This window comes from Contarinia nasturtii, unplaced genomic scaffold, assembly GCF_009176525.2.
Source record: "Contarinia nasturtii isolate CC-2019 unplaced genomic scaffold, AAFC_CNas_1.1 Cnas_scaffold_220, whole genome shotgun sequence".
Lineage (NCBI taxonomy): Eukaryota > Metazoa > Arthropoda > Insecta > Diptera > Cecidomyiidae > Contarinia > Contarinia nasturtii.
The window spans coordinates 784,651-810,572 of record NW_022197577.1 but is presented as its reverse complement, the minus strand read 5'-3'; the positions used below and the strand labels follow the sequence as shown (position 1 = coordinate 810,572).

The following is a 25,922-nucleotide window of genomic DNA, read 5'->3' as shown; positions in this document are numbered from 1 at the left end:
GACCCGCCTGCTGTCGAATTGTATTGCAAATTATCATAGTTGTTGTAACCACCAGCTGTGGAAAATGAATTCACACTTTTTTTAATTTTATTTTTTTTTATTTAAATTATATTTATATAGCTTTAAAAAATTCAAAAGTCTCTAGTTTATATGTTGATTTTGGTTGAATGGAAATACATGTGGTTTGAATTGTGACCTCCTGACTAAACTGAACGTAATCCAGGTTTTGGCGAAGAAACAAAGGCTTGGGCGAAAAAAATGCCCATGGCAATTCAGCTACCATGTTTTCTTTTGCGGTTGACATTAATGGCCAATCGTTAAATTGGTACACATCCCCTTTTATATGTACAGCACCGTTTGCTATCAAGCTGTTGGTAACTAAACCCTTACGGTATTCGAAATTTTCCAAATTAAAAAAGTCACTTCTATAAGCTAGAATCAATAACAGTGGTTCATCCTCATTTGGCGGTTGTTTTTTGAGCCATTCTATTACGTAAGGATCCAATTTAAGCTTATTACCAAGTTCGTCAGCTGTAAAAACTCCCGCTCCACTTAAATCCGATTTATTCAACAATTCTTCATCACGTTTTGACATCTGTAAAGAATTAGAAGGTAGAAAGCATTAAAGGTTTCGACATTTTTTTATTCAGAAATGCACACAAATTCTATGTTTTATCATCATAATGAATAATTCACAACGAAAAATGTTAGATGTAGAGAAAAAAATCGGTGTGTCTGCACCATTGTGGCAACATTTGTGGAGGCTTCTATCACGCGCACTTCATTCAAGCAATACACACAAAAAAACTCTCAATCTCAATATGAAACGATTTTGACATAAACTTCAACTTATACGAAGTCTCAATTTTTTTTCGGATAAATTTTAGTACGTATTTTTCCATTCAAATATTTGTGCGAGTGACTTGATGTCACTTTGATATTTGAGCGGGAAAAAGTATACTACAATTTATCCGGAAAAAATTGAGACTTCGTATAAACTGAAGTTTATGTTAAAATAATTTCATATTGAGGTTAGGAGTTTTTTGTGTGTACCATAGCAACTGATATTTGACAAAAAAAAATCTATGAAATATTTGATTTTTCGTAAAAATTAAATCAAAACGATTAAAAAATATGATGAAATTGCGTTGTATCAACTTTAAATGGAAAAATCAATGATTTTTTTTTACCAAAAAAAATGTTTACATGCAGGAAGTTTTTTTAGCGTTACACAATGTTTCCCGAACATTCTTACGTCTAACCGGCGAAATTGGCACAATTTATAAGTGAAAATTTCAAACAATCCAATAAAAATGTCAGTAAAAATGACACCGAATTTAATTTACGAAATAAAAAAATTTAAATCGTATACTAACCTTGATTTGTTGGTTTATGAAAAAGACGTCTTTACTGAACGATAGTTAAAACCAAATAGGCCGTTGACAAATTGGCTTTGGTAAGAAGTTGCACACAAGTCCCCAGTGTTTCATATTTCATTCCTTGTCAACTGTGTACAACTTCATGCCAAAGCCGATTCGTTTTTAGAGTTAATTATTCAATTATCAAGTCAACAATCGAAAAACATGTACAGTTGAAGACAAAAATCATCAGAAAACAACCGATGTGGTGGGTTCTAGGCAATTCAATTCAATAGAAATGATGCGATATCTTTCACATGTCGTCACTATGTTGATAGTTCGAAAAGTAAAACGTCAAAAATGTCAAGCACTTACTTGACGTTATGGTAGATGGCTCTATCACATCAATTTTGAAAAACTGTCTTTGAAGGAGAAACGTAAACACTGTTTAATAAGTTTGATAAAATGAATTGATTTTTGTTTGAACTTCAAGAATGAAATTGCTCCCGTTTGCAGTAGAGTATACGAAATGTTTGATTTTTCATTTTACTCTATGCGCGATTTCGCATAAAATTTGCGCTGAATTTTGACTATGAGAAATCTATAAATGAATCTGCGATGTGTGGACTTTTTTAAGCTGCAAACAACTGAGATTATGTTATCATAATTTGATCGTCATATTATTTCAGGAACAAGAAACGAATATCAAGATGAATAAAAATAAAACAAAATCGAAATTTTAACGCCACTGCATGTCAACAATAAATGATAGAAGCATATATTAGATCTATATCTATTCAGTTATTGATATATAGATAAGAAAATAGCGCCTATTCAACGCATCTTTTCGCTCAGACACTATATGCTGGACATAACAATGGTGTCATTGTTTGAAATGATTTTATATGTTTATATTCATGGGTGCTATATTTTTTATTTCACGTTCAATTCATTTCACACAATGCAGGAAAGGAATTGAAACGAAACATTGAGCAAGAATCGAGAATGAAGAGAAGTCAAAGGAAAGAGAGAAAGGAGAATAAATCTATCTTACTTCTTTGTCCCTTGATAAATATTTTGAATATTCGTTTTTCTTTAGTTTTTGCAATTAATTTGAAAGAGTTTGAAATTGTCTGTTCGGATAGAAATGTGAAATGCAACCACGTAATTTGAAGACCAATTCCAATCGACATTCTTGCATACATATGCCTTGCGTATAAATGAAGAATGCCTGTCGTTGGGACACGGTTGTTTCTCTACAAATTACAATAAAACATTCAAATACTCATTACCGTACCATTTAAACGAGAAAAAAAAAACAAATTAAAAAATACATTTTCAGTTTTCGATCGGCGATAATTTCCGTTGTTGAGCTCACAAATTCCAATGCATTCGACGAATAAAATCTATGCTTACCAATGCGCACAAAAGAACACATTCATTAACATTAACCAAAAAATCCTATTTAATAATTGCAAACAAAATACAAAAGCACGATTAAAATGAAATTTGATAAAAAATTAATTTAACTACTTTTCTATTGGTAGTAAATTTTTGAAACTAAAATAAGAAAATCCATGAATATTTGTACGTTCAAAATATAAAACGAAACATGTTCGTGTTACTTTTACGAATTTCGAAAATTTATTGATTTTTTGAACAGTATTTGACAAGTTTCTTCGTCATTAAAACGTATTTGTTAAAAATGTAGCAATGAAATTGATTCAATGTCTATCAACGACTGTTTCATACAAACTACCAGAAAGAGACTTGTGTTGATTACAAAGTGTATGGAAATCTTGTGTTGAAATAATAATATTTTCGATTAATTGGATCATTTTTTTGTTCATGATTAGAACCACTTAAGTTTAATAAATTCATTGATTTTCAACTTGACATAAAAAAGGAATATTTTTTTAATAAAAACCATTTCGTGTTGAAAAGTTATAAATATGAAAAATTGATAGTGGTAAAATGTTTTTAATGCTAAATCGCTTAAGAAAATTATATTTCAATGATTGATTTACTGAATAAATGTTCTTTTCTCGATCATTCAATTCTAGTGCAAGTGGTTAATTTTCACTTATGACACCCCCCTCATTTTTCATAATCAAGTCAAACAAAACGAATTTCAAAATGACCAATGCAATAATACCGGTGACAACATCTTTCATCCATTCCATGTTGGTGGCCAAATCGTCCAATCGCTCGTTCAAAATGCTTTCAATGTCACCCTTTAACTGTTCGGCGACTTTTGATTTCAATTCATCCATGTTGATTTTTTGATTGGAAAATTTCGTTTCCCACGATGCCAATCGTTTGTCGCTTTCCCATTGCACCCGTGCTGTTTCATTTATTTGCTGTATCATTCGATCGATTTTTTGATTGTTGGTATTTATTGCATGAATTTTCTCCTCGGCCAAACCAACCGTTTTTCGTAAACGTTCCAAGTTTTCTTCAAATACCGATAGCTTTTCATCGGATGATAAAAATTCCGCCAAAATATCAAATTCATGTGCCATGCCTTTCATTCTGTTCAGCTCCGTTTGAAGGTCAAGCATTTTTTTGTTTGCTGCATTGTGCACGGTTGTAAAATGTTTGCGTAATTTCAATAAATGTTGACTCACAGCGTCTTTTTCGTCGGATTCATCATTGTTGTTTGGTGTTGCATTAATTCCAGATGTTTCGATTGGAACCAGTGCCTTACATTCTTTGCCTTTCAATGGCGTCGGCTTATCCGAATTCAATGTGGATGATTTTAATGTAGATTTTGGAGCTTTGGAGATGGAGCTCAACATTGGCGAAAAATTCAGATTTGGTACACCCTTTTCATTGAAGCCTTTTACGACGTCGAACGTTTTGCGTGCATGTCCAGCCTTTGCTTGACATTGCATTTTCATCCAATGCATAAAGAGCAACGGATCCTTGTCAAGCTTTTCATATTGCTTCAACAAATCACGAGGCTGAAAATTAGAATTGAAAATTCAATGACGATATTATATGATTTTTCAATTGGAAATCGAGGCGAAAAATAATAAACTTCTGTTTCTTTGTTCGGAGTACTTACCTTTTTTATACCAACCGCATTCAAACGTTTTGCATATGTTGTGCCAATTCCCGGAATGGCTGTAATCAAATTTTTTGAGATGATTTTCTCCATGATTTTTAGTTCAAGTTGTTTTTAAGTCGCTGTTCAAATGCAAACTAATTTCTCACGCTCTCAAGCAATGACATTCCAGCATTCAATATTCATGTCTAGTATCCAATCTTATATAAACAATAATCGAATTTATTTATTTATCTATAGATTCTCGTTATAACGATCGAAATGTTGGTCCGTGAATAAAAATCCGTCGCAAGAGTTCGCTTGGTATAATTTTGTATGCGAATCATTTTTTTCATACTTAAAATCGGTTAAATTCATTTTCAAATTAAAAAAAGACCAAAAACAATTTTTTTATCGTCGCGTTATTGTTCAAAATGCTCTAGTAATTGTTTAACGTGATTTTCATTTTATTTAAATATTTTCCCAAACAAACGCACTCAACGAAAAAAAAACTTAACGAAATGATATGCAGCAACACTGGTGCCACTGCTCGTTAGGTTTTCTATCTGTCAAAGTCTGTTGACATTAGTATTTTATTAAACCGTCCGTCGTGTGAGTACAACAAGAGAAAAGAAAGAACGAAAAAGAAGAACAAAAATTCGAGGAGCAATTAAAAAAATCCAACCGAGATCAAATGTTTTAACAACACTAAACAATCTAATAGACCGTATATTTAATCGTCATCGATAGAGAAAAAAACGATATGAATATGTTGTCATTTATTTTGAAAATCTATCGAAAATAGTTTGCGTTAATAAAACTCTCGAAATCATATAAAAAAATAAACAATACAAAATTAAAATCAATGTTTTTTTTGTTCTTTTGATGTAAATGGTGTGATCAAAACTGAAATTCTACATAACTGTTATGTTAATCAATAAATAAATGGAATTCGGTGAATTTACAACGAAGAAATTATCAATTCCGAAAAATTATCTGTGTGCCTCGGTTCCATTGTGATTTTCGACAAAATAAATTGATTTTTTTGATCGGTACAACAGAAAAGAACGATTTTTTTTTCATCGCTGGCGTTGATTCAACACGAATCAGAAACAGTTTTTCAAAACGAGCACACAAGTCAGTGGAATGTACTCAACAATTGTCGGAATTATGTCTGACTCCGCATTCAAAGTTAAGAACAATTTTACCAGCTATTTGGACACAGAGGTTTGTTGCTGCTTATTTTTTCTTCTTCGACGAATTTTTAGGAGAATAATTTAAACAAATATTTAATTGCATTTACAGACACTCAGCGAGCATGACTTATTACAGGAGAGTCTCAAGCCCAAATTGTTGACAGGTGAGAGCTCATTTGCATTGAATGGTTTACATTGGGTGTGTTGCGTGTTTATAAAACATTAAATAGTTAAATACGCCCCCCATAATATTTATTTTGTGTTGGTTTGCATAAAGATTAGTGTTTTTTTTTTTGTTTGCAGGTGAACTGGAGGTGGCAACTGCAAAAAATGTCATTCTCTATACCACATTATCGAACAAAAGTCAAGATCGAGAAAATGGCCTCTGTGGTTTGTTGGTTGTTACGAATTTCAAATTGTCATTTTTAACCAGCGACAATGAACAGGTATGTACAACTCATGAGAAAAATAAACAAAAGTTGTTTTAATGCTCATATCATTAACAGAATATTACGTATCAAGAGAACTTTTTTCTCCAACGGAACGATGTCACACTACAAAACATTGATCGAATTTATCAGATAGTGGATCGAAAGAAGCGTTTAGTTAATCCATATTCCAAAATTAATCCGAAATTAGAAGGTTTACAAATTGTGTGTAAGGTAAGAAGTCATTTTTCATGAAAAAAAAAACTTAAAAAAAATTGATAAATTGTTAATTTTTCCCATAGAATTTTCGTGTATTGAGATTTGGATTTAAGCGGTCCGAACTGGGTCAAGGTAAGCGAATTGCAGAGGCTCTAACAAAGTTTGCATTCCCAAATCAACACGATCTACTTTTCACCTATAAATACAAGTGAGTTTAAAACAGTCAAAATGAGTCTAAATTCTAGTGTCACATGACAGTGGACATCGCCTGGACATTGTAAAAATTCCGAAAAATTTCTCTTGCAGTGAAAAATACTACAATACATTGCGAAATATTTCGTTGTATAATAAAAAAATCGATTGGAGTTGTGAGCTAAATCGATGTGGTGCAAGTAATTGGCATGTATTATCGTTGGAACATGAACATGACATACCAAGTGGTACATTGCCAATGCATTTTGTTATACCGCGCAGTCTCACCGAAAGTGAATACACAAAAATAGCAAACTCATTTCGAAATGGTCGTGGCGCAATTTGGGTTTACAGTTTGGGCAATGTATCGCTTGTGAGATTGGCTGAATTGATGCCAACCATAACCGATACACGACAAGAAAATCGTCTACTTGAGATTGTACGTATGTGTGATCCATTGATGCAAGAACCATTCATTATGGAGTTGAGCAAATGCCTGCCAAGCAATCAAGACGTTCAAATCAGCTACACTAAACTAAGAGATTTATTGACACCGGAATCGACGCGTCAATTTTTGGTATGTATCAAACGATTACTACTTTTTCCCTCTCGTTTATCACTTTGTCATTGAACTTTTTGTATTACTTGACAGACCCAAGACATTCGATTTTACACACTGTTGGACAAAACGTGTTGGCTGCTATATGTTTCGTTGTGCCTAAAATATGCAAATGTTGCTGCGACCACGATGCGAGATGGCCGAACGGTGGTTCTTCAAGAAAATAATGGTCGTGACATGTGCTGTGTTATTTCAAGTTTAACACAACTTCTATTGGATCCATACTTTCGAACAATATCCGGATTCGAGTCGCTTATTCAAAAAGATTGGGTCGCACTTGGTCATCCGTTTAGGTAAAAAAGATTTTTTTGTATAAATCCCCCAAAGAATCAAAAATTATAATTTTTCTTTCGTTTATTCATAGTGATCGATTGGGCCATGTTATCAACAGTGATACAAGTGAACAAAGTCCGTTGTTGTTGCTATTTTTAGACTGTGTTTGGCAGCTTCTACAACAATATCCCGATGAATTTGAATTTTCTGAAACATTTTTAACAACATTATGGGATTCGGCATTTCTACCCATTTTCGATACATTCCTCTTCAATTCGGAGCATGATCGTCAAGTTGCCTTGAAAAAGGTTTGGATTTTAATGCAATATAATTTACTTCATTCGAATCGATCAACAATTATTAAATTTCAATTATTTTTGTATTTTATTTGCAGAATCGTTTGGTATTACGGCCAGTTTGGGATTGGGGTGAACAATTTGCCGACAAAGATTTGGCACTATTCACAAATCCATTATACAAAAAACCAATCGAACAACAAAATAATGCTCGAAAATCGTTGGCGGTGATGTTACCATCAACAGCCGTTCCATTGCCAGGACTGCATCGACCGAATAATGCGAGATTTTCGGTGAATGTTTCATCACCTTCACATGTATTAAAATCAACACCAGAAGTACGGTTCATTTTTACACTTCAACGAAAATTGTTTCCACCATAATATTCCTAAATATTTCAATCGTTTTTTTAATTCAGGTTCGTTATCTACAACCAAATACATCCATTCGTGATTTGGACGTATGGATGCAATGTTATTATCGATGGCTGCCAGTGCTCGAAATTAAAAATGGTGGCAATCCACAAATCGATCTCTTCAATCGCATGATTTTGAATCGTATATCAAAGTTACAACAAGACTTGCAAATGCGAACAATTGACGGTGACACAACATCAAAAACAGCAACAACCGCAACCAAAACCGACGATAATTTATTACAAACAATGCCGATGATCAGTTCATTTTTTCCATTCACACGCAACACAACCAATACCAATGAATTGACTGACATTCTAGCAACAAGCAGCGAACTACTCACCGAAGGATCCATTTTTGATGGTTTATCTATTCAACAGGCTGAATAAACCATGCTCTTTTTTATTTATTTAACGCATAGTCATTTTAGAAGTACATCATTTCATTGATGCTATGAAAATGCTTCGACAAATGAGCGAAATCCATTACGATTATAATATATATGAGAGATACGGTAACAATACGTAGCTAATCATTTTGAGAAAAAAATGTGTTCGCGCAGTGCAGGAACCGTGCAGCTTGTATAGTTAGCAAATTATCTCTACAAACTAACAAACAAAAAATGATTATAAATATTCGCTTCTATTGAGAGAGATCAAGAATGTGAAATAGACAGAAATATTTGATGAAATTATATTGAAAAAGAATATTCCGTTCATTGGATTTTTATCGGGAGTATTCGAATTCGTTTTCCATTACATAGTTGTTTTCCCCTCGAATCGCAAAAAAAAGAAAATGATTTATTTTTTACGACATTTTAGAAATGTACGAAACAAAATTGAAATTTTTGGACAATTTTTTTCTTGTATAGTTATGTTAAATGAAACAAACACATGAAAAAATAATGTGTATCTCATGTCAGAGATTCAGAGATTTTGGAATGAATAATAGCAAATGTTACGTTTTGACTATTTGAAATTATTATTAAACATATTTTATGTTATGTGTTATTCAAAAGAACAATTGATGAATAAAAAAAATGCAAATGAAGTAAATATTAAATACATTGAGAGGTTGAATTATTCCAAAAAATATTTGGCATTTTTTGAAATACAGCGGAACTGCTTGATCGGACGGAGGAAAGAGGGTTTTGATATGGCTTGAATGGGATCCGAATTTTCCAAATCCTTCAATTTTCCAGGGTGTTTGACAGGTTTTTTGCTGGTCAGTCCATTTTCTTCTCTATTATACTTGTCATTTCTCTCTGCAGAAAGGGTTTGCTCACCTACGCTCTAGTTCAGTAACATGCAAGCTCAGATTTTCAGCAAGCTCGGATTTTCAGAAGAGGCTCTCCAAACTCCATTTTGTCTAGTGTAAAATTTATCCACTTTATTCGCCAAAAACCTTAGAAAATCAAAAGAAACCCCAGAATACCCCTCCCCCTGAACAAATTACTATACTCTTGTTATTTGAGATTTTGTTTCAGAGCGACTTTTTGTAAGAAAGTTGACATTATTAAAATATGACATGAAAATGTCGTCATTCAAACAAAACAATCGATTTTTGTGATTTTTTCCTATTTAATCAATACGAATCAAAAAAAGACGTCAAAAAAATTGAATGGTCGTGATTTAAATAATTAATGAATAACCGTTTTGTGTAATTTATTCAAGTCGTGTGTACAAATCAGAAATATGTTGAACAACTCCAAAATCCTTATGAATACAGTAAGTATAGAAGCAGCACAGCAGAGGAGACCGCAACGAAGAAACTAAACTCCACGATAGAATCGAACAATGTAAACATAAAAAACCACACAAAGTGATCTTTGTGCAATTGTTTTTTTTTATTTATAGAATGAGTGTACTTAGTTCGCTTGCGTGGCCGCAATTCTAAAAAGAATAAAAAAAGCACACGACATAGATTCTTTAGCAAGAATCAAAGCATTAAAGTTACTTTGTGCTAAAGCGACCATCTTAATACAAACAAAAGAAACGAAGAATGAAACTAGCTCACAATGAATCGCGTGAAAAGGCAATGTGCTGAGGCTATTGAATTCAAAATATCTGTGTGACATGCATTCGAAATGATTTTCCGACACGAATCAAGCAAGAGAACATAGTCCGTGCAGTGCAGTGCAGTATGTCTTAGTGTCGAAAGTAACGGTTCTATTTCACCTAAACAATGGGTGCATTGACGTTAATTGGCTTTTAAGACTCTTAGTATAGCTTACATGAAAGACATGCTTTCACTATTTGACGCTGAGTAAGAAGCACTTATTTGCAATTATCATCGTTTCATTTTTTGTTCACAGCCAACAATCATGATTTGTTTCTTTTCTCTCTCTTTAAAATGCGCTTCTTTTTTTTCTAGTCTTGCCAACAATGCAGAGAGAGAGAGAGAAAAGTGATCCCACCTATTGAAAAGCAAGAGATGAAATACAATAATGGTTTGTGATTGTGGTTTAGCAAGTTCGTGTGTCGATTAACCGCACTCTGCCGCCATACAAAACATATTTCTAGTTGAGTGTTTTGAGTCGCTTCGCACACAGGTTTCATTTTTACACACTTAAGTTATGCTATCACAGCTGCTTAAGTGCCATAGACATGGGAACCACTTCTCCCGCCTCACAATACCCGTTCAACAAAAATTTAAACAACATCAGACGAAGAAAAAAAAAAATTGCCACTCTCTTTTCTGTTGTTGCCCACAAAGCCATCGGCTTTAGATATTGGAAATCACAATATTAGTTATATCAGCGCATTCAACATGTCAACATCAAGGAATATTATTCAACTCGGTTTAATTGCACTGCTTGTGGGTGAGTGTGTTTGAGATAAATTTCAATCAAATATATATAATTTTTTAATAACTATATTTACCAATCAACTGCCGCACCATATCGAATGTGTGTACGTGTGTTGTTATGTCGCAAGTGTCGAGTACATCACAAATATTCATGAGAATCGTTTTCTACGACAACATTGGAAATCTTGAGATTTGCTAATTTTTTGTCGATTTTTTTTCGTCAAATTTCATGCTTTTTTTGTATTTAAAACACGAAAAGAAGTGAAAATTTTACGCGGAGGAGAAATTGATCACAATCAGTGGCATTTAATGAATGGCTTGATAAATTGATATGAAATTAATTAAATGAGAACAATGGCCATTAAGAAAGATTGAGATAAATAAAAGTGAAAGTGTGAAAAATGTATTCAATGAAAACGAATGAAAGAACGATGATTAAACAGTGCTTGCATATGTACTCAGACATTCAAGGCATATTTGTATTGCTTTTGCAATAATTATTATATTGAGGTCATTCCGTTTTAATAAACAAAATTTGTATTGCAACGCGCATTGAAGCTGATATTATAAGCTGCATAAGATTCGTTCGATACAATTGAACACGTGAAAGTTATTGAAACTTATGGCAAAAGTGCAGCTGATCAAACAAACTGAATAGTAAACTAAAAAAACTGCCTTAGAGAAAACTTATCAGCAACATATGTTTGGCAATGCCACAGACTTGGCGAACTTTTTCTGAGAATCGAACGGATTAAATCTCCCTTGAAACGCGCTTGTTTCTTCGAAGGAAAAAAGAAATCTTTTTGAACATTTCAACTCAATACTTTTTCACTCACTTGATCCCTCTGTTCTGCTCCCGTTGTCGCCCTTCATTCATATCATCTTTTTGATGCAGAAATGTTCGCGAGAAAAAGCAAAATTCAAAGGGATTATTTTTCAACGAAATAAAATATTCAAACAAAAAACCTTTGCTTGGCACTTCACAATGAATCTTTGCACCAAAGAATGGGTTTCAAGAATAACGGTGTGAGAACCCCAAAAAAACAACACATAGGAACAAATCAATTGAAAGCACAACGTTCAGCTAGAATTTGGAAACATTGGTAGTCACAAATAGGCGTGTGTATGAGTATGTGCGTGATAGAGAGAGTATAGGAATTTTGTTGGATTTCGATATAAATTGGCGTTAAAAATGAAAGATGGAGATAAAAAGAGAGAAAAAAACATTGACAGCATAAGCTCGTTGCGATTAGCATACGAATGAGATAGATATGGCTCGTTATTCAATGTTTGATGCAGACCTACAAACTGTAATGTTCAACATATTCGTAAATGGCATCACGGTCGTGAGTATGAAACATTTAGCGTGCTTTGGATATCTCTCATGTCTGATATGATTTTTTTTTTACATAACACAGACACTTTTCGTCATATGGTATTTTTTTTGTCGAATATAATTTCTACCAGCTCGTATCACTGATTCGAAAAAAGTCAAAAGGAACATAATATTCGCAGAGTTATTGTAAAGGAATATTACTTAAAATGAAATGAGAGACTCAATTGAACGCCATGAATATGTATCATGTACGTGTCAATTATGCGATAAAATGTGGATAGAAATGAAAAAAACATTTCATCGTATCAAAAGAATACGACGCTCTTTTTCGCTGTGCAACGGAAAAGTTTTCTTTTCATATGTTTTGTTCACACTTTTGCTACCTGATTCAAATGAGTTCTTCCAACTTGCAAGAATGCAAATGTTATTCGCCAAACTTCTGAGATAGATGTGCTGCAATGAGAATCGATAGACGTGTATCTGTTTTTTTCTTCTTGTTTTGGCGCTCTTTTCCTCTCTGTTGAACTTTCTTTTCAATTTTTTTTTGTTTAACAAACCAACAACAGCAAAGAAAGCGGAAAAAAATTGAATGAAACAGTTCTTTTTTTTGTTTATTTATTCATTCTTGTTCCATTTTATTGTTTCTGTTTGAAATATGAAATAAAAAATGTACGAAAAATGGTAGTGTTGCTAGTGATCAATATTTGTTTGGAAACTTTTTCGATTGAAAATTGAAAAAGAAATAAATTCCATTATGAGATTTTGAGTGATTCACACAATTGAATGGCAATGCACTCTATATGAATGGCATTGATTTCGATTCGGTGAGCCGTATCATTTGAAATTCGTCAAAATCGATGAATTTTACACTAAATGCAGAATGCAGAAAATTAAATTGGAATTTAATCAAAAGGAAACAGTACGCAAAATTTCAAATCGGGTAGTTCATTGTGTGTTACACCCAACTACTTTCTAACGTGATGACGAGTTTGTTATGAATGTGTGTGTGTTGCAATGTAATGTAGATTTTAGTTTCATTGTGATAAATAACAAATTTTTATATCAGAGTGCACAATAGACGCCATTCATTTGGATGGATCGCCTTGCTACTGCCATTGCGACAGCTAGAAAATATCGATGAAATAATTAAAACTGGTTTGATTTTTCATAGAACCGGGTTATTTACGACATTTGACTGTTATGGCACGTCGATGTTGTGGCAGACTCCGGACAAGAAATAAAAGCAAGAGAATAAGAACTAGAGAAATAGAGAGAGAGAAAGAGAGAGATAGAGTGAATTCTGAGTTGCACTCATGTGAATTTGTACTTTAAAGTATTCGATACTTTTCTTCCGGCACTGAATTCATCAATTTTCAAATCATCGAAAATCATAAAATTCATTGCATATTCAGCACTACCGGTTGCTATGCAGTACTTGTGTGTTGATATGCGTTAATTGAGTTTCATATGAGATTTATTTTGTTATTGCGGTATCATTGTAGTTTTCATATTATTCGAAATCAATGTCATTTGCTCACGGCAACATAAAATTATATTATTTTCAATTTGTTTATCGTCGAACACCTATATGAGTGGCATCAAGTAGTTTTCCATGTCCATTTTTTATCGTGTTTACTTATGTATGCTTCTGCTTCGATTTCAGGTTTGGTTGCATCACAAGGGGAACCATCATCGACAAGAAATACAAATTTTTTACATCGTAAACCAAACAGGAACTATCGTACAAAAGCTACACAGAAACCAAAACCAACACCATCGACCGATGCCGATGAAGATGACGACGAAATTCAAACGTCTGCACATTGCCCGGAGCCAGATGGTTTTTTTGCCGACAGTGAACAATGGTTTGTGAAATCGATCACAAATAGTAGAATTTATCATCACAATACTAACATTTATTTCATTATTGTTTTTTTTTTCAGCGATAAATATTATGCATGCAGGTACGTACGGAAATCATAGTCCGCTTTTTTATACGGCTTTAACCTGTTGCAATGACATTGCTCAGAGTAAACTTGTTTTTTATCACAATTTGTTATGTGTGTGTTTTTATTACATTTTCACATACATATCTTAACGTGATGCGGAATATGCTGCGGGTATTTAAACTTGAGCACCACATTGACCACATCATACTCAAACTCTCGAACAGATTGACTTGAATATCAGTAGCATATTGGTTACTTCTAAAATTGAACACCGTCTATTTATGCCTTTTTTACAGCGATGGTCAAATGACAGAAAAACTCTGCCCCGATGGAATGGTATTCAACGATTACAGTTCGGATCAGGAGAAATGCGATTTACCGTACAACATTGACTGCTCAAAACGTCCAAAATTACGTAAGTGTCGCATTTTTAACATTTTGGGTAATTTACATGTGTGTGATGGGGGGGGGGACAGAATTGATTTTTCGACTGAAATTCAATTGAAAAATTCAAGTTCACACATTTATTCACGCCATCAGCTATCATAACCATTACAGTCTCTCGTTTTGTGTCTGGCTGAATTTTATGGAATTTAATTTTTGTGCCAGATTTTAGGTCGTTCGTTATAAATATAATCTCTCCAAAAAAACGGTGTAAATTACATGTAATAAATGTGGCATTTTACTTTACACAAAATGTTCGCCAATTATATCCGCTTTTATCAACAATTATTATTAAATGTTCATTTCGCCAAATATTTATTTTAATTTTCATTTTTTTAGAATTTTGCATATTAAAATTTCTATTATTATCGATTTTTATTCGCTCATAATATGTTTTTTTTGTAGATAATTTTTTTTAATGTAATTAAAATAACAAAATATGAAACAAAATCGGATCAATTCAAAAACATGTTGGTCGGAAGAAATATCGCAAAATTAAAAGGAAATTTTGAAAAAATCCAAATGAATGTTCAAAACGCATGCATAGAGATTGCATGTAACGAGCATGTGTGTGTGTGCGAGAGGGAGGTAGAGAGAGCGAAAAAGATAGAAAACCACATCAATGATTTGTGTACGTACAAAATGCACGCGTTTAAATATCATTTGAACTTCTCAATGCCGCGCTTGTGAGAGAAAAAAATGTCGTGATCATTAATTTATTAACATAAAATTAACATTTATAATTGGCAAAATGCTTTTTTTTCGTATGATCATAATATAGCACACATTCATAGTTTTACATGTGTTTGTTTCGATGGCGCTTGAGCCAGAACGCGACTAATTTATGTGCTCATTGTACACTCTTAAATATTACTTTTCCGCACACACCTAGTGTGTAAGGTAAAGTATTGGAATCGGTCGAAAAATTAACACCCATAAAAAATGTGTTTTCTGGGTGTTTTTGGGGCCAGGGAACACGAATCTAGCGTTTTTTCGATGTCCGAATGTATGTGCGTACCCTGTACCCTGTACCCTGTACCCTGTACCCTGTACCCTGTACGCTGTACCCTGTACGCAAAAATTTGTTAACACGATAACTTTCAAACAAGAAAAGTAATTCAAAATCTGACTTCACAGGATGATTGGGGGTGCCGAGGAATAGAAACCATTAGATTTTGAGCGACTTTGGTTGACAGAGTGAAGTGTCATGTCTGGTGTGATGCCCATGGCCATCCATGGGAAAAAATCAATTTTTCTTCCAAAAGTGATATTTAATGTATTCTTAAACATCCAAAAATATGTACTGGGGGGTTTTTGGGTACGAGAAAACCGAATATGACGTTAGTTTTGCGATACAAATAACTTTCGACACACTTTTCATACAAAAAATTCAAAAAATTTGGATTTTTGTATGGAAGCCATGCCTGTATGATATCGTAATGAGCTGAAACTTTGCACAGGTTATTTTTATCACACATAAATACCATTCCGAGAGTTTGAAGACATTTCAACGAATATTAGGGGCACCTCCCAAACAAAATTTTGGATTTTTCGCTCTAAAACGAAATTTTGTATGGGAAGTACCCTTAATAGGCATTGAAATTTCTTCAAACTTTCAGAATGTTAACTTTTTGTGAAAAAAATAACCTCTGCAAATTTTCACATGATTACGATATCATATAGGCATGGCTCCGATACAAAAATTCCCATCTTTAGTAGTTTTTGTAAGAAAAGTGCTTCGAAAATTATTTTTATCTAAAACTAATGTCAGATTTAGTTTTCTCGTGAATTATTTGAGTAAAAGATTTGTAATAAATGCATGTCGTGGATCACAGTGCGGAAAAGTTCATCTTACGGATGTAAGACATTTTATTTTAAATTATTTCTGGTCAAAGAGATAGAGAAATGCGATATAATCACATAAATTGCGCGGCATTTTTCATAGGCACTAAGTCACAATGGTAATATTTCATCGGCAGTGGCGTCCATGGCGGCCGGCAAAAATGTCATGAAAAATTCATTGGCACCACTTTCTACAATTGGTTACATGCCACACTTTTTTTCCAGCGTATAAAGGCTAAGTAATGAATAATGCAGTGCATTCTGACATTCAATTTAATTTGATTAAATTTCGAAAAAGTGCAGAAAAAAACATGAATAATATATTGCCACTTAATGTGTGATTATAAGTAAGAGAGATAGATGGGAGACACAGATTTCGATTTAAATCGTACTCATTCAAAATCAATAATTATTTGTCTATCAATCAAAGGACATATAAATAAAATAAAAATGGTTAATTTTAATATTTTCGATTCAACAGAGGAGCCAAGACCAACAATGAATTGCCCCCGTCTAAACGGATATTTTGCACACAAAGGAACATGCGATAAATTCTACTACTGCGTTGACGGCATGTTTAATCAAATCACTTGTCCATCTGGTTTGGTCTTCAACCCTCGCACAGGTATTCGCGATGAAGTTTAAAGCAATATAAAAACCAATTATATTCAATTGAATCGTATTTCCTTGTAAATCATAGGTATCTGCACATGGCCGGACGAGGCCCAAAAGAAGGGATGTTCTTCAGAAGGCAAGTACTTTGGCAATGTATTCAGAAAAAAATTCTATTTGAAACAACGAAAAAAAAAAACCCAATCTTAATGGAAAAAAATATCCATAATTTGTACAAATAAAAATCTCGTTCAATTGTTTATGGTCAAATTCCATTTGCAAGTGCCATTGACATAAAAAATTGGCTAGACTTCAATTTGCTTAAAACAATAGAGATTTTCAAACAATATTCGTTATCTTGAAACATTCTTGCCAATTGTTTTTCGCATCAAATGGAGTCAGTTGTAATCATCTTTATAATTTTTTCTTTTTTTCTTCTTCAGAATTGTTTGCGTTCACATGCCCGAAAGTTGATGAAAATACTGCAGCAACCCAGTAATATAACTTTGTTTTTAAATCAATAAAATAGATTAAATATGCATATATCAAATATAAATTGAAATTATGAATTTAGTCCGCGATATGCCGATCCTGAAGACTGCCAATATTTCTATGTGTGCATCAATGGCGAACAACCAAGACGAAACGGATGCAAACTTGGCCAAGCATTTGACGATGTTTCAAAGCGCTGTGATTGGGCTCGCAAAATTCCCGAATGGTAATAAAATTGATTTTTTTAATTCAGCACCACAATGATATTCAGCACATTTAACTTGAATGTGCCCAATTAAAATGCCATACTTTGAATGGAATACAATTTTGATATTTTTCTGCTCTAAATATGATGATATGATTTGATTTCAGTGCTGATTGGTATAAGGGCCGTTTGACAGATAAACAACTCGACGAATTAGAGAATCCACCACCACCATCCACCGAGAAGCCAAAAGTGAAAAAGGGATCATCACGACGAAAACATCCAAAATTGCGTCAACGCGAAGAAGAAGAAATAGCAGCCGAAACTGTTGATGAATAAACTCAACGAAACAACAACAAAACAACAATGACTTTTGTTTTAAGTAGTTTAAAGTTAAGAGAAATGTCACATTCTTACGAATCCATGGAATATGAGAATCAACTTTTGTTTGAATAAACAACTAAAACGAGCGAAACATTCGTTTATTTTATGTGAAAAATGCGATTCAAACATTTATATTGTCTTCGGCTTTGACACATTGGCAAGTATTTCTTACTTATGCAAACATAAGATGGACACATATACACGCATACAATCAAATGAAATCTAATACGCGCGCTTACAAAATACAACCGATTAAACAGTCTGGCTGACGTTGACATATTTTTTTTTGTTCATTACATTTCATAATATGATTTGATGTAAATATACAGCGCACAATACAATAAAAGAATATCAGATTCGGCGAATGCAACCAATTAATATCGAACTGGTGGCTACGATGTATATTTTTTTTTGGTAATTTTGTTTGTATATGTTCGTGAGTGAGTAGAATGTGAATTCACACACAATATAGCGTCCCCAACGAATTCTTGTTTCAGAACAGAACAAGTGACATTTGCACACAAACTATAGTTTAAAATGTGCACGGACCAATAAATAAAGTATTTGGGCTATTGAAGATACGATTGAACGCAACATAGAGCAATTATGTTGTGGAAGAAGGAAACAATAAAAAAAGATTCACCGTTCACCAATCTTCTTGCAAAATATGAATACGAAAATATATTTCGTTTGTTGGACGATTCGAGCGGCTCGAACAATGCAAAAAAATTGGTGAAAAATGAAAAACTAGCCAATCACTATCGTAAAAAAGGTAAAAAAATTGATTTTTAATTCAACACCACATTAAATTTGAATGTGTTCAATTAAAATGTTATCGAGAAAAAAATTGATATTTTTCTGTACTAAATATGTTGAAATTTTATGTTTTTGGTTTCGGTATAAAAGGAATGGTTGAATCGGAAGCAAAAAATTGGACGAATGCCATTGAATTGATAAATGAAGCGCTGTGTTTCGCCAAGCGTGGAACTGAATCGATGGGTTGTGGGTATGCAGAACGAGCGGCATGTTTTCTCAATTTGAAAATGTACGACCGATGTCTTGTCGACATCAAATTGGCCAGAGCAAACAATTGTCCGTCGAGATTTTTGCCACGTTTGAAAAAATGGAGTGATGAATGCAAAAAGATGCTAAAACTATCATTGCCTGACGACCAACATGAAATGCACGAACCGCAGCTCAGTTTTGATGCCAACGAACAATGTCCGTGCACAGCAAATGTTATTCGAATCGAAAATAGAAAAACCGACGACGATGAACAGCATCGCGAACGTTGCATTATTGCAACCCATGACATTGGTGTAGGTCAAACGGTGCTCGTTGAAGATGGATTCGTTTGGACAACAAGTGAAAAGTACAAACGATGCACAATTTGCTTGAAAACAATGACGAATTTGATTCCATGTGAAAATTGCACCGATTCCTTATTGTGTGCTGGATCATGCGAAAAAACTGAACTACATCAAATCGAGTGCGCGATGGATTTGCGAGTGAAACATATGAATGACGATGTCAATTTGGGCTTGGTTGTTCGATCAATTTTGATGGCATTGCATTGCATACCGAATTTGAGTGAATTAATTAAGCATGTTGATCGCATTGTATCTGGTGAAGGCACTGCATTGGATTCGGTTTCAACGGATCTATCAAGGTATACCGTGTTCTTGGAAAATGGACTGAAATGGCAATGGCCCAAGAAAAAGGGTAAGTGTGACTTGATATCGAAGCGAACATTTGAATGATCCATTTATTTTGTTCACAGAAAAAATCTATTTGCGTTACATAAAGCGCATTTTCGATGGTTTCATGGACAAAGATGATTTTGAAAAGTTATTTGGAACGAAAGCACACGAACGATTTTTAATGCATTTGATTGGACATCACATATGTGCACTGCAATATGCTGCAAATAATAGCAACATTGGTCACAATTGTGGAACAACCATTTATGCAATAGTCGGCGGTTTCTTGGGTCATAGTTGCAAACCAAACGCAGTTCTAGTCACATCAGATCGTAAAACTGTTGCAGTTACAATTCGGCCGATTGAAAAAGGCGAGGAGATTACCATATCCTATTTGCAAGACGACGAATTGGATCGATCGAGCAAATATCGTCGAAAGTGTTTACTTGAACGATATAAAATTCAATGCAAATGCCAACGATGCACAACGCCAGCGACCATTGCATACAATTCAAAGGCGTCGTTGACACAACAGCTGAGAATGGAACTACGGAACGTATCGTATCGTGACCCAAAGAAGCAAGCGAAAAGACGAAAACTCACACAAAACTGTGTGAAATACCTCAACACCAATGGCCGTGCAAGATGGAACGATGACATGAGCTTGGTTTTACATACGTACATACATTTACTTCGCATTAAGTATTATTTAAATTTGACGTACTGATTGGGCACCAAGTGCCAAAATGATTCAGTCTCTTTGGAGATATTGATATTAATTTTTATTTTGCACATCAAACTGATCACACAATTAAATCTGAAATTCCGTATTTTCATAAAATTTAAGTCTTTTCACTGATCCATGTAACGTTCTATGTGATACGGAGAGAAAAAAACTCATTCATTGACATACATATAATTTAATATGAACCTCAAAATGGTTTAAATCATTCATCTTTATATTATCATACTGCAACTGCCAGTTTAATTATTATTTGTGAAACGTTGAATTTTTTGGCTCTGTGACGAATACCAAATAAATTCCAATGTATTTGTAAAACACAAGAAACTTCTTTGAAATGAAACTGCTAAATTACAGGGAGACATGATGAGCCATAAGAGGGAGGTAAGTGGATTTGAACACCACAAAATTCCATTTTGTTTGCTGGAATTGCCATTTTCCATGTTGTACTGTGTGCACATGTTGCTCGTTGTTGATGGTCTAAAACTACTTATGCTGGTAGTTGATTGTTAATTAAGATGTCTTGACATCAAACAAGCACTTGACAAAATAATTGACTGTTTTTGCGAGGAAAGCACTTAATTTTACTTGGCAAACATTACAACTCGATCAGAGATTTTATGTGTATATATTGCGCGCATCTAACTCCATGTACAATATGTTATCATCAAACTTGAAATTGATTGTTTGAGCTTCCATACATGTGCATATATTAAAGGTCAATTTTTAAACGGTTTGTTTATAAAATGATGAACATGACGATATACAAATTTATGTGGTGCATCGTGCATCAACCACTTGAAATTAGTACACATTGAATGACCACAGCCAATTCTTAACTATATATTAGCTCATTGGAAAATTCAAACAATGTTTTCCTTTAATAATATATCGAAAATATTTGTGTACATTTATTGTTACTTTGTAAACATAACCCGATTCTGTCACTAACATTGATTCAAATAATGGAACTTGAAAATTTACAAATGAATACTTACATTTTTTTCAATCATTCGCCAAACACAGCCAACAACATGCATTTTTAAAAAAATAGATTTGCTGTTGTATTAATTTCAGTTTGGTGTGTGATAAAACTAACATTTCATTCAGTGTCTAAGGTAATTAGCAGTCACGGTTTAATGTTAAAATTCAGTCATTTTTGAGTCTAGCCATCTATATATTTATACCTGTTTGTAGCCAGGTTATATTGTGAGCGTGTTGCTGAGATAACAATACATCGATTCATTTAGACATTATTTTGTATTGGATTTGCTCGCTTTCTATAGGTAAGATTTGGTTATTTTTCATTAAATGATGAACTAATTAAAATTTAATCGTTCGAGCATAAGGTGTGCATAGCGGAATTACATTCTAACGATTGACGAATATTTTAATTAAATACAACAAACATTTCAAAATCATAAAATCAATGATATTTTATTCTATTTGTTATTAATATCATTTAATTGGCAATAAAAAGATTAAGTATTAGAGAATGATTTGCCACACAGTAAATAAGAGAGAGAGAGAGAGAGAGAGAGAACTATTTTATCGAAATCATTCAAGTTTAACATTTTTGTAGAATATCACTTGACCTGCACACATGCAACTTCAAATACTCAAACATTTGAAATTGTTGCGCTCGCTCTACCCGTGTAGATTATATATTAAATGTGATGTATATGTGTCGGTGATGAATATATTATGTACGAAACATATCTCCTCATGCACATTTCGTTTGTGAGTGTATTATACACACACATATTACTGATATGTATGTTAGAACAACCAAGAGAATAAAGAAGACAACAGACATAAAAACTGAGATATGTAGAGATGCAGTAGCACATGGATGGAGCGCACACAAAAAATGGATTTATTTCGATTCCTTGTTAGGTCGTAATGCTCGTTCATGCTTTTATTTCATTAAATATTGATCATCACGAATGAAAAACTTAAAATAATTTAACTCTCTTGCTCGCTTGCCCCTTCAATCTCCCTCTGATTCCAATGATGATGTTAAAATATTTTCGATATGCCGTCGTTCTCATAAATGGATCAGGTGCATATTTTTTCTAGAAATCTACACATCCATCGTAAAAATGGCATCATGTGAGTCTTCCAAAGTATCCCGACAAAAAAATCATCTGAAATGATATGTTTGTTTCTTCTGCGTGCATGCCATATACGAAAGAACCCCGAGAAAATGTTCACTGTTTCGAGATAAAGTGAGTCGAAATTGCAGAGAGCTACGACTTAATCGGGATTTTTGGCTTTCGTATGGTTTTCATTACAAGCTCAACGAAACCTGTTGTTTACAAATAAAACTGCGCACAAAAAATCACAACCAACTTAATACAATGCTCAATATTCAATAGATCATTCAAATTTATTTAGATTTTTTATGTAGGTTGATGGGAACTTCCTCCCTGTTCTCATGCGGATACGATAAAAATCTGGAAAATACAAAGTTAATTTTACGAACAGATCGAAATTAATGCAGTTGTTTGTATGTATGCGCTACGGCTTTTTAATTCAACAAGGATTCAGTCAGCTCACAAAAACATATCGTTTGTTTTTTCTTCATATCCACAACATCATTCGGCCTATTAAAAAATCAGTAAATGTTTGGATCTGCTTTTTTATGCATTCAATTTGAGCCGACTACCTTTTTATTCTGTTGGGTTAAATACATGGTTAGTCGCATCCAATAGAGAGTAACAATTTCGAATGTTTCGAATCGTTGAATCTGTGCAAGTCAAGTGATACTTCCCAAAAATGTTAAACTTGAATGATTTCGATGAGATTTTTTCTCTCTTTCTCTCTTATATACTCTGTGATATATCATTGTCTAATACTTGCTCTTTTAATTTTCAATTAAGTGACTCTATCTGAAAAGAAATCCTTAGTTCTAGTCCTTAGTATCATAAAATACAAATTTTTTACATCATTTCCAAAGTTGTGTTGTATTTATTTAATTAAAATATTCGACAATTATTAGAAGGCAATAAAAAAAATTCGAATTTGCTCAATTTTTTTTTAATTTACGCAGCACAGTCTGTATCGTAGATTCTGAAGTAATCTTATACTTCTGAGGATTAATTTCCATGTCCAAAAACCATTGGCGACCTATGTAACATTTAAATTAAACGATTCAATTTTAATTAGTTTATCATTTAATAAAACATAATCAATTCCTACCTATAGAGAGCACGCTAATCCAAAATAGGATCAACTCTGGATGAATCAATCTAATTTCATCCCCGACTCGGGGGACCCCGACCCGCAATATTTTTAGTCCCATAAAAGGTATTATTACAGATAAAATTTTCCTGAAAAACATGTAGCTGAAAGCATCTAAATGAATTTTGTCGTTAATTTTCTTGTTAGAACCTGTAATAAAATAATCGTTTTTAATATATATTCTTGACAATACATTTTTTGTTAGAGCTTTGTCTATAGATCACACACCGTGAAGATATATCGAGCAAAGAGAAAGTAATAAAGGTTTGGTTAGACGACGTTTAATAAAAAACAGTGCGACCGATGTAAACAAAAATTTGTCTAGCCCTGGTGAAGACTACAACAAAAAACGAAACAATTTTTTCAAAAATTATACAGATCGTAAGTGAAACTCCATAAATTTAATTACATTCGAAATGGAGAAAAACATTTTCCAACAGAAATGAATCTTAAGCTTGCATACACAAAAATGTATCATATGACATAAGTACACAAACCCAACGACGATTCATCAATTGAAATAAGAGTGGTTTTTGGCTACGTGTCTTAAAAAGAGGCGAAATACGTTTTGACATTTTCATTCGTTTTCATTTTTAGTTTAATCACATTCAAATGTTTTTGAATTTTTCTCGCCCAAATGAATACTACAATAAAAGTGAAGACGTTGGCACAAACAATAAGAATCATTTGGTTTTAATTGAAAATAAATATCTTCATATAATAAAATCTAGTGAATGAGTAACTTACCGATGGCAATGAGGGTAACAACATAGGTAGTTTTTGGTAGACAAAATGCAAAAGTAAAATCAAATTGAAAATATACAAATTCAACGTGGATGTCATAACAATAATAATAAATCACAGCGGTTTTTCTTTCAATTCTCCCTCATTTCTGTTTGCTGGTGCCGGAGAAAAATGCCAATTTACCATCCGACAAGAAAAGAAACGATCCACACATTGTTATTCCGATGGAGGAGTATTCATTTGATGTATTTTGTGGGAATGCGTGTGTGTTTAACACTTGTTTCATTCGGCATCCATCTTTTTGCATTTATATGAACTTTGCATGACAATGAGGATATACGTGAAAATCTCAATTTCGCTTGCGACTGAAAAAAGAAGAAGCTGTATACATATCCATGAAAATTTGTAATGTCACGAAACAGGCTCGATGCATACCAAAGTTTAAAGAAAACCAAATTCAATTTCATCCCATTGATATTCATATTAAATACATAATTCGAAAAATGGTTTGATGCGTGTGTAGATTTATGAATTTGGTTTTATGCATTAACCACCACTTGATTGCTTACTTTTCCGGAATTCATTTTGCTCGTGTTTCTCTGTCAACTGGCATGTGCATAGAAAACCAGTTTTGTGTTTGATAAAGCCGATTAATTCTCGTTTTTTTATAATTCTTTAAATTCGTTGATTGAACAAAAAAAAATGCATGGTACACATCGGGTGTACTGTCATAAATCAACCAACAATGAAACGTACAGTTTGTCAGAAGAAGACAAAAACATATTACAAAAGCCTACGCGAGCAATTGAGCAAAAAATACAATTTCGATGTTTGGCAGTCAATAAACGACAACAATTGAAATATAAAACCAAAGTGTCAACATAAGAAGAAGATGGAAAACAGCTCAAGAGCATCGACAAGAAATATTCAGGACCCATCGTACTCGATTCCATTACACTTTTTTCTGGATTCTGACTGCGATACATAATCTGTGATACAAATGGTTGCTTTTTTCTGCTGTTAGAAAATAGCAAGGGCGCGCATTATGCTCGTCAAAATCGTGACATTGACGATTGTTATATTGTTGCACGTACGTTTTTTTCTATCTTCTTGAGAGACAACCCACAGAGATAGCCAAGACGATAAAAAATCGCAAAAGGACAAAAAGTACGAAGCAAACCGGAAAAATTAAGTGGCCATGTAATCGGTTTTTGGTGTGAGAAGGGAATTTCTTGTACATCATCTCTATAAGTGCAATGAACGATTTTTTGCTCCGTCATGTTTATCTGTGTCAGCCATAGTTTTATTGCTTGTTATGTGTGTACCTTTTTTTCGGTCGCTCTTTCCTTTTTTTTTACTGTACACAGCAGCATAAAGT

At 33.4% G+C, this 25,922-nt stretch overlaps 5 protein-coding genes across 5 annotated transcripts in view; 3 read left to right on the top strand and 2 right to left on the bottom strand.

The window, feature by feature from the left end:
* The window catches only part of LOC116337050 (heterogeneous nuclear ribonucleoprotein 27C-like), a 6,051-nt gene extending 5,456 nt beyond the window's left edge, over positions 1–595 (bottom strand). Inside the window, exons 1-2 of the mRNA XM_031761337.1 lie at positions 520–595; positions 8–55 (exon numbers count right to left, since the gene is read on the bottom strand). Coding sequence (XP_031617197.1) covers positions 8–55; positions 520–595 — 124 coding nt within the window. The remainder of the gene's footprint in view (positions 1–7; positions 56–519) is intronic.
* Positions 596–3,352: 2,757 nt separating this feature from the next.
* LOC116337152 lies at positions 3,353–4,542 on the bottom strand. The gene is made up of 2 exons (XM_031761507.1): positions 4,426–4,542; positions 3,353–4,321 (listed from the first exon to the last, which is right to left on the bottom strand). The coding sequence occupies exons 1-2, from the start codon at positions 4,516–4,518 to the stop codon at positions 3,431–3,433; spliced, it is 984 nt and encodes a 327-aa protein (XP_031617367.1). The 5' UTR covers positions 4,519–4,542; the 3' UTR covers positions 3,353–3,430.
* Positions 4,543–5,013: 471 nt separating this feature from the next.
* Positions 5,014–9,105, top strand: LOC116336922 (myotubularin-related protein 10-B). Its single transcript, XM_031761146.1, has 10 exons — positions 5,014–5,631; positions 5,710–5,764; positions 5,904–6,046; positions 6,107–6,262; positions 6,331–6,455; positions 6,554–7,016; positions 7,092–7,351; positions 7,423–7,639; positions 7,726–7,965; positions 8,046–9,105. Exons 1-10 carry the CDS (start codon positions 5,551–5,553, stop codon positions 8,430–8,432), a joined length of 2,127 nt encoding a protein of 708 aa, XP_031617006.1. The 5' UTR covers positions 5,014–5,550; the 3' UTR covers positions 8,433–9,105.
* A 1,576-nt stretch (positions 9,106–10,681) lies between these two features.
* On the top strand, positions 10,682–18,201 carry LOC116336924 (protein obstructor-E). The gene is made up of 9 exons (XM_031761148.1): positions 10,682–10,864; positions 13,851–14,052; positions 14,131–14,151; positions 14,433–14,551; positions 16,904–17,047; positions 17,123–17,173; positions 17,478–17,529; positions 17,609–17,752; positions 17,899–18,201. The coding sequence occupies exons 1-9, from the start codon at positions 10,813–10,815 to the stop codon at positions 18,068–18,070; spliced, it is 957 nt and encodes a 318-aa protein (XP_031617008.1). The 5' UTR covers positions 10,682–10,812; the 3' UTR covers positions 18,071–18,201.
* Positions 18,202–18,318: 117 nt separating this feature from the next.
* Positions 18,319–20,790, top strand: LOC116336923. The gene is made up of 3 exons (XM_031761147.1): positions 18,319–18,887; positions 19,022–19,837; positions 19,896–20,790. Exons 1-3 carry the CDS (start codon positions 18,722–18,724, stop codon positions 20,540–20,542), a joined length of 1,629 nt encoding a protein of 542 aa, XP_031617007.1. The 5' UTR covers positions 18,319–18,721; the 3' UTR covers positions 20,543–20,790.
* Positions 20,791–25,922: the final 5,132 nt, after the last annotated feature.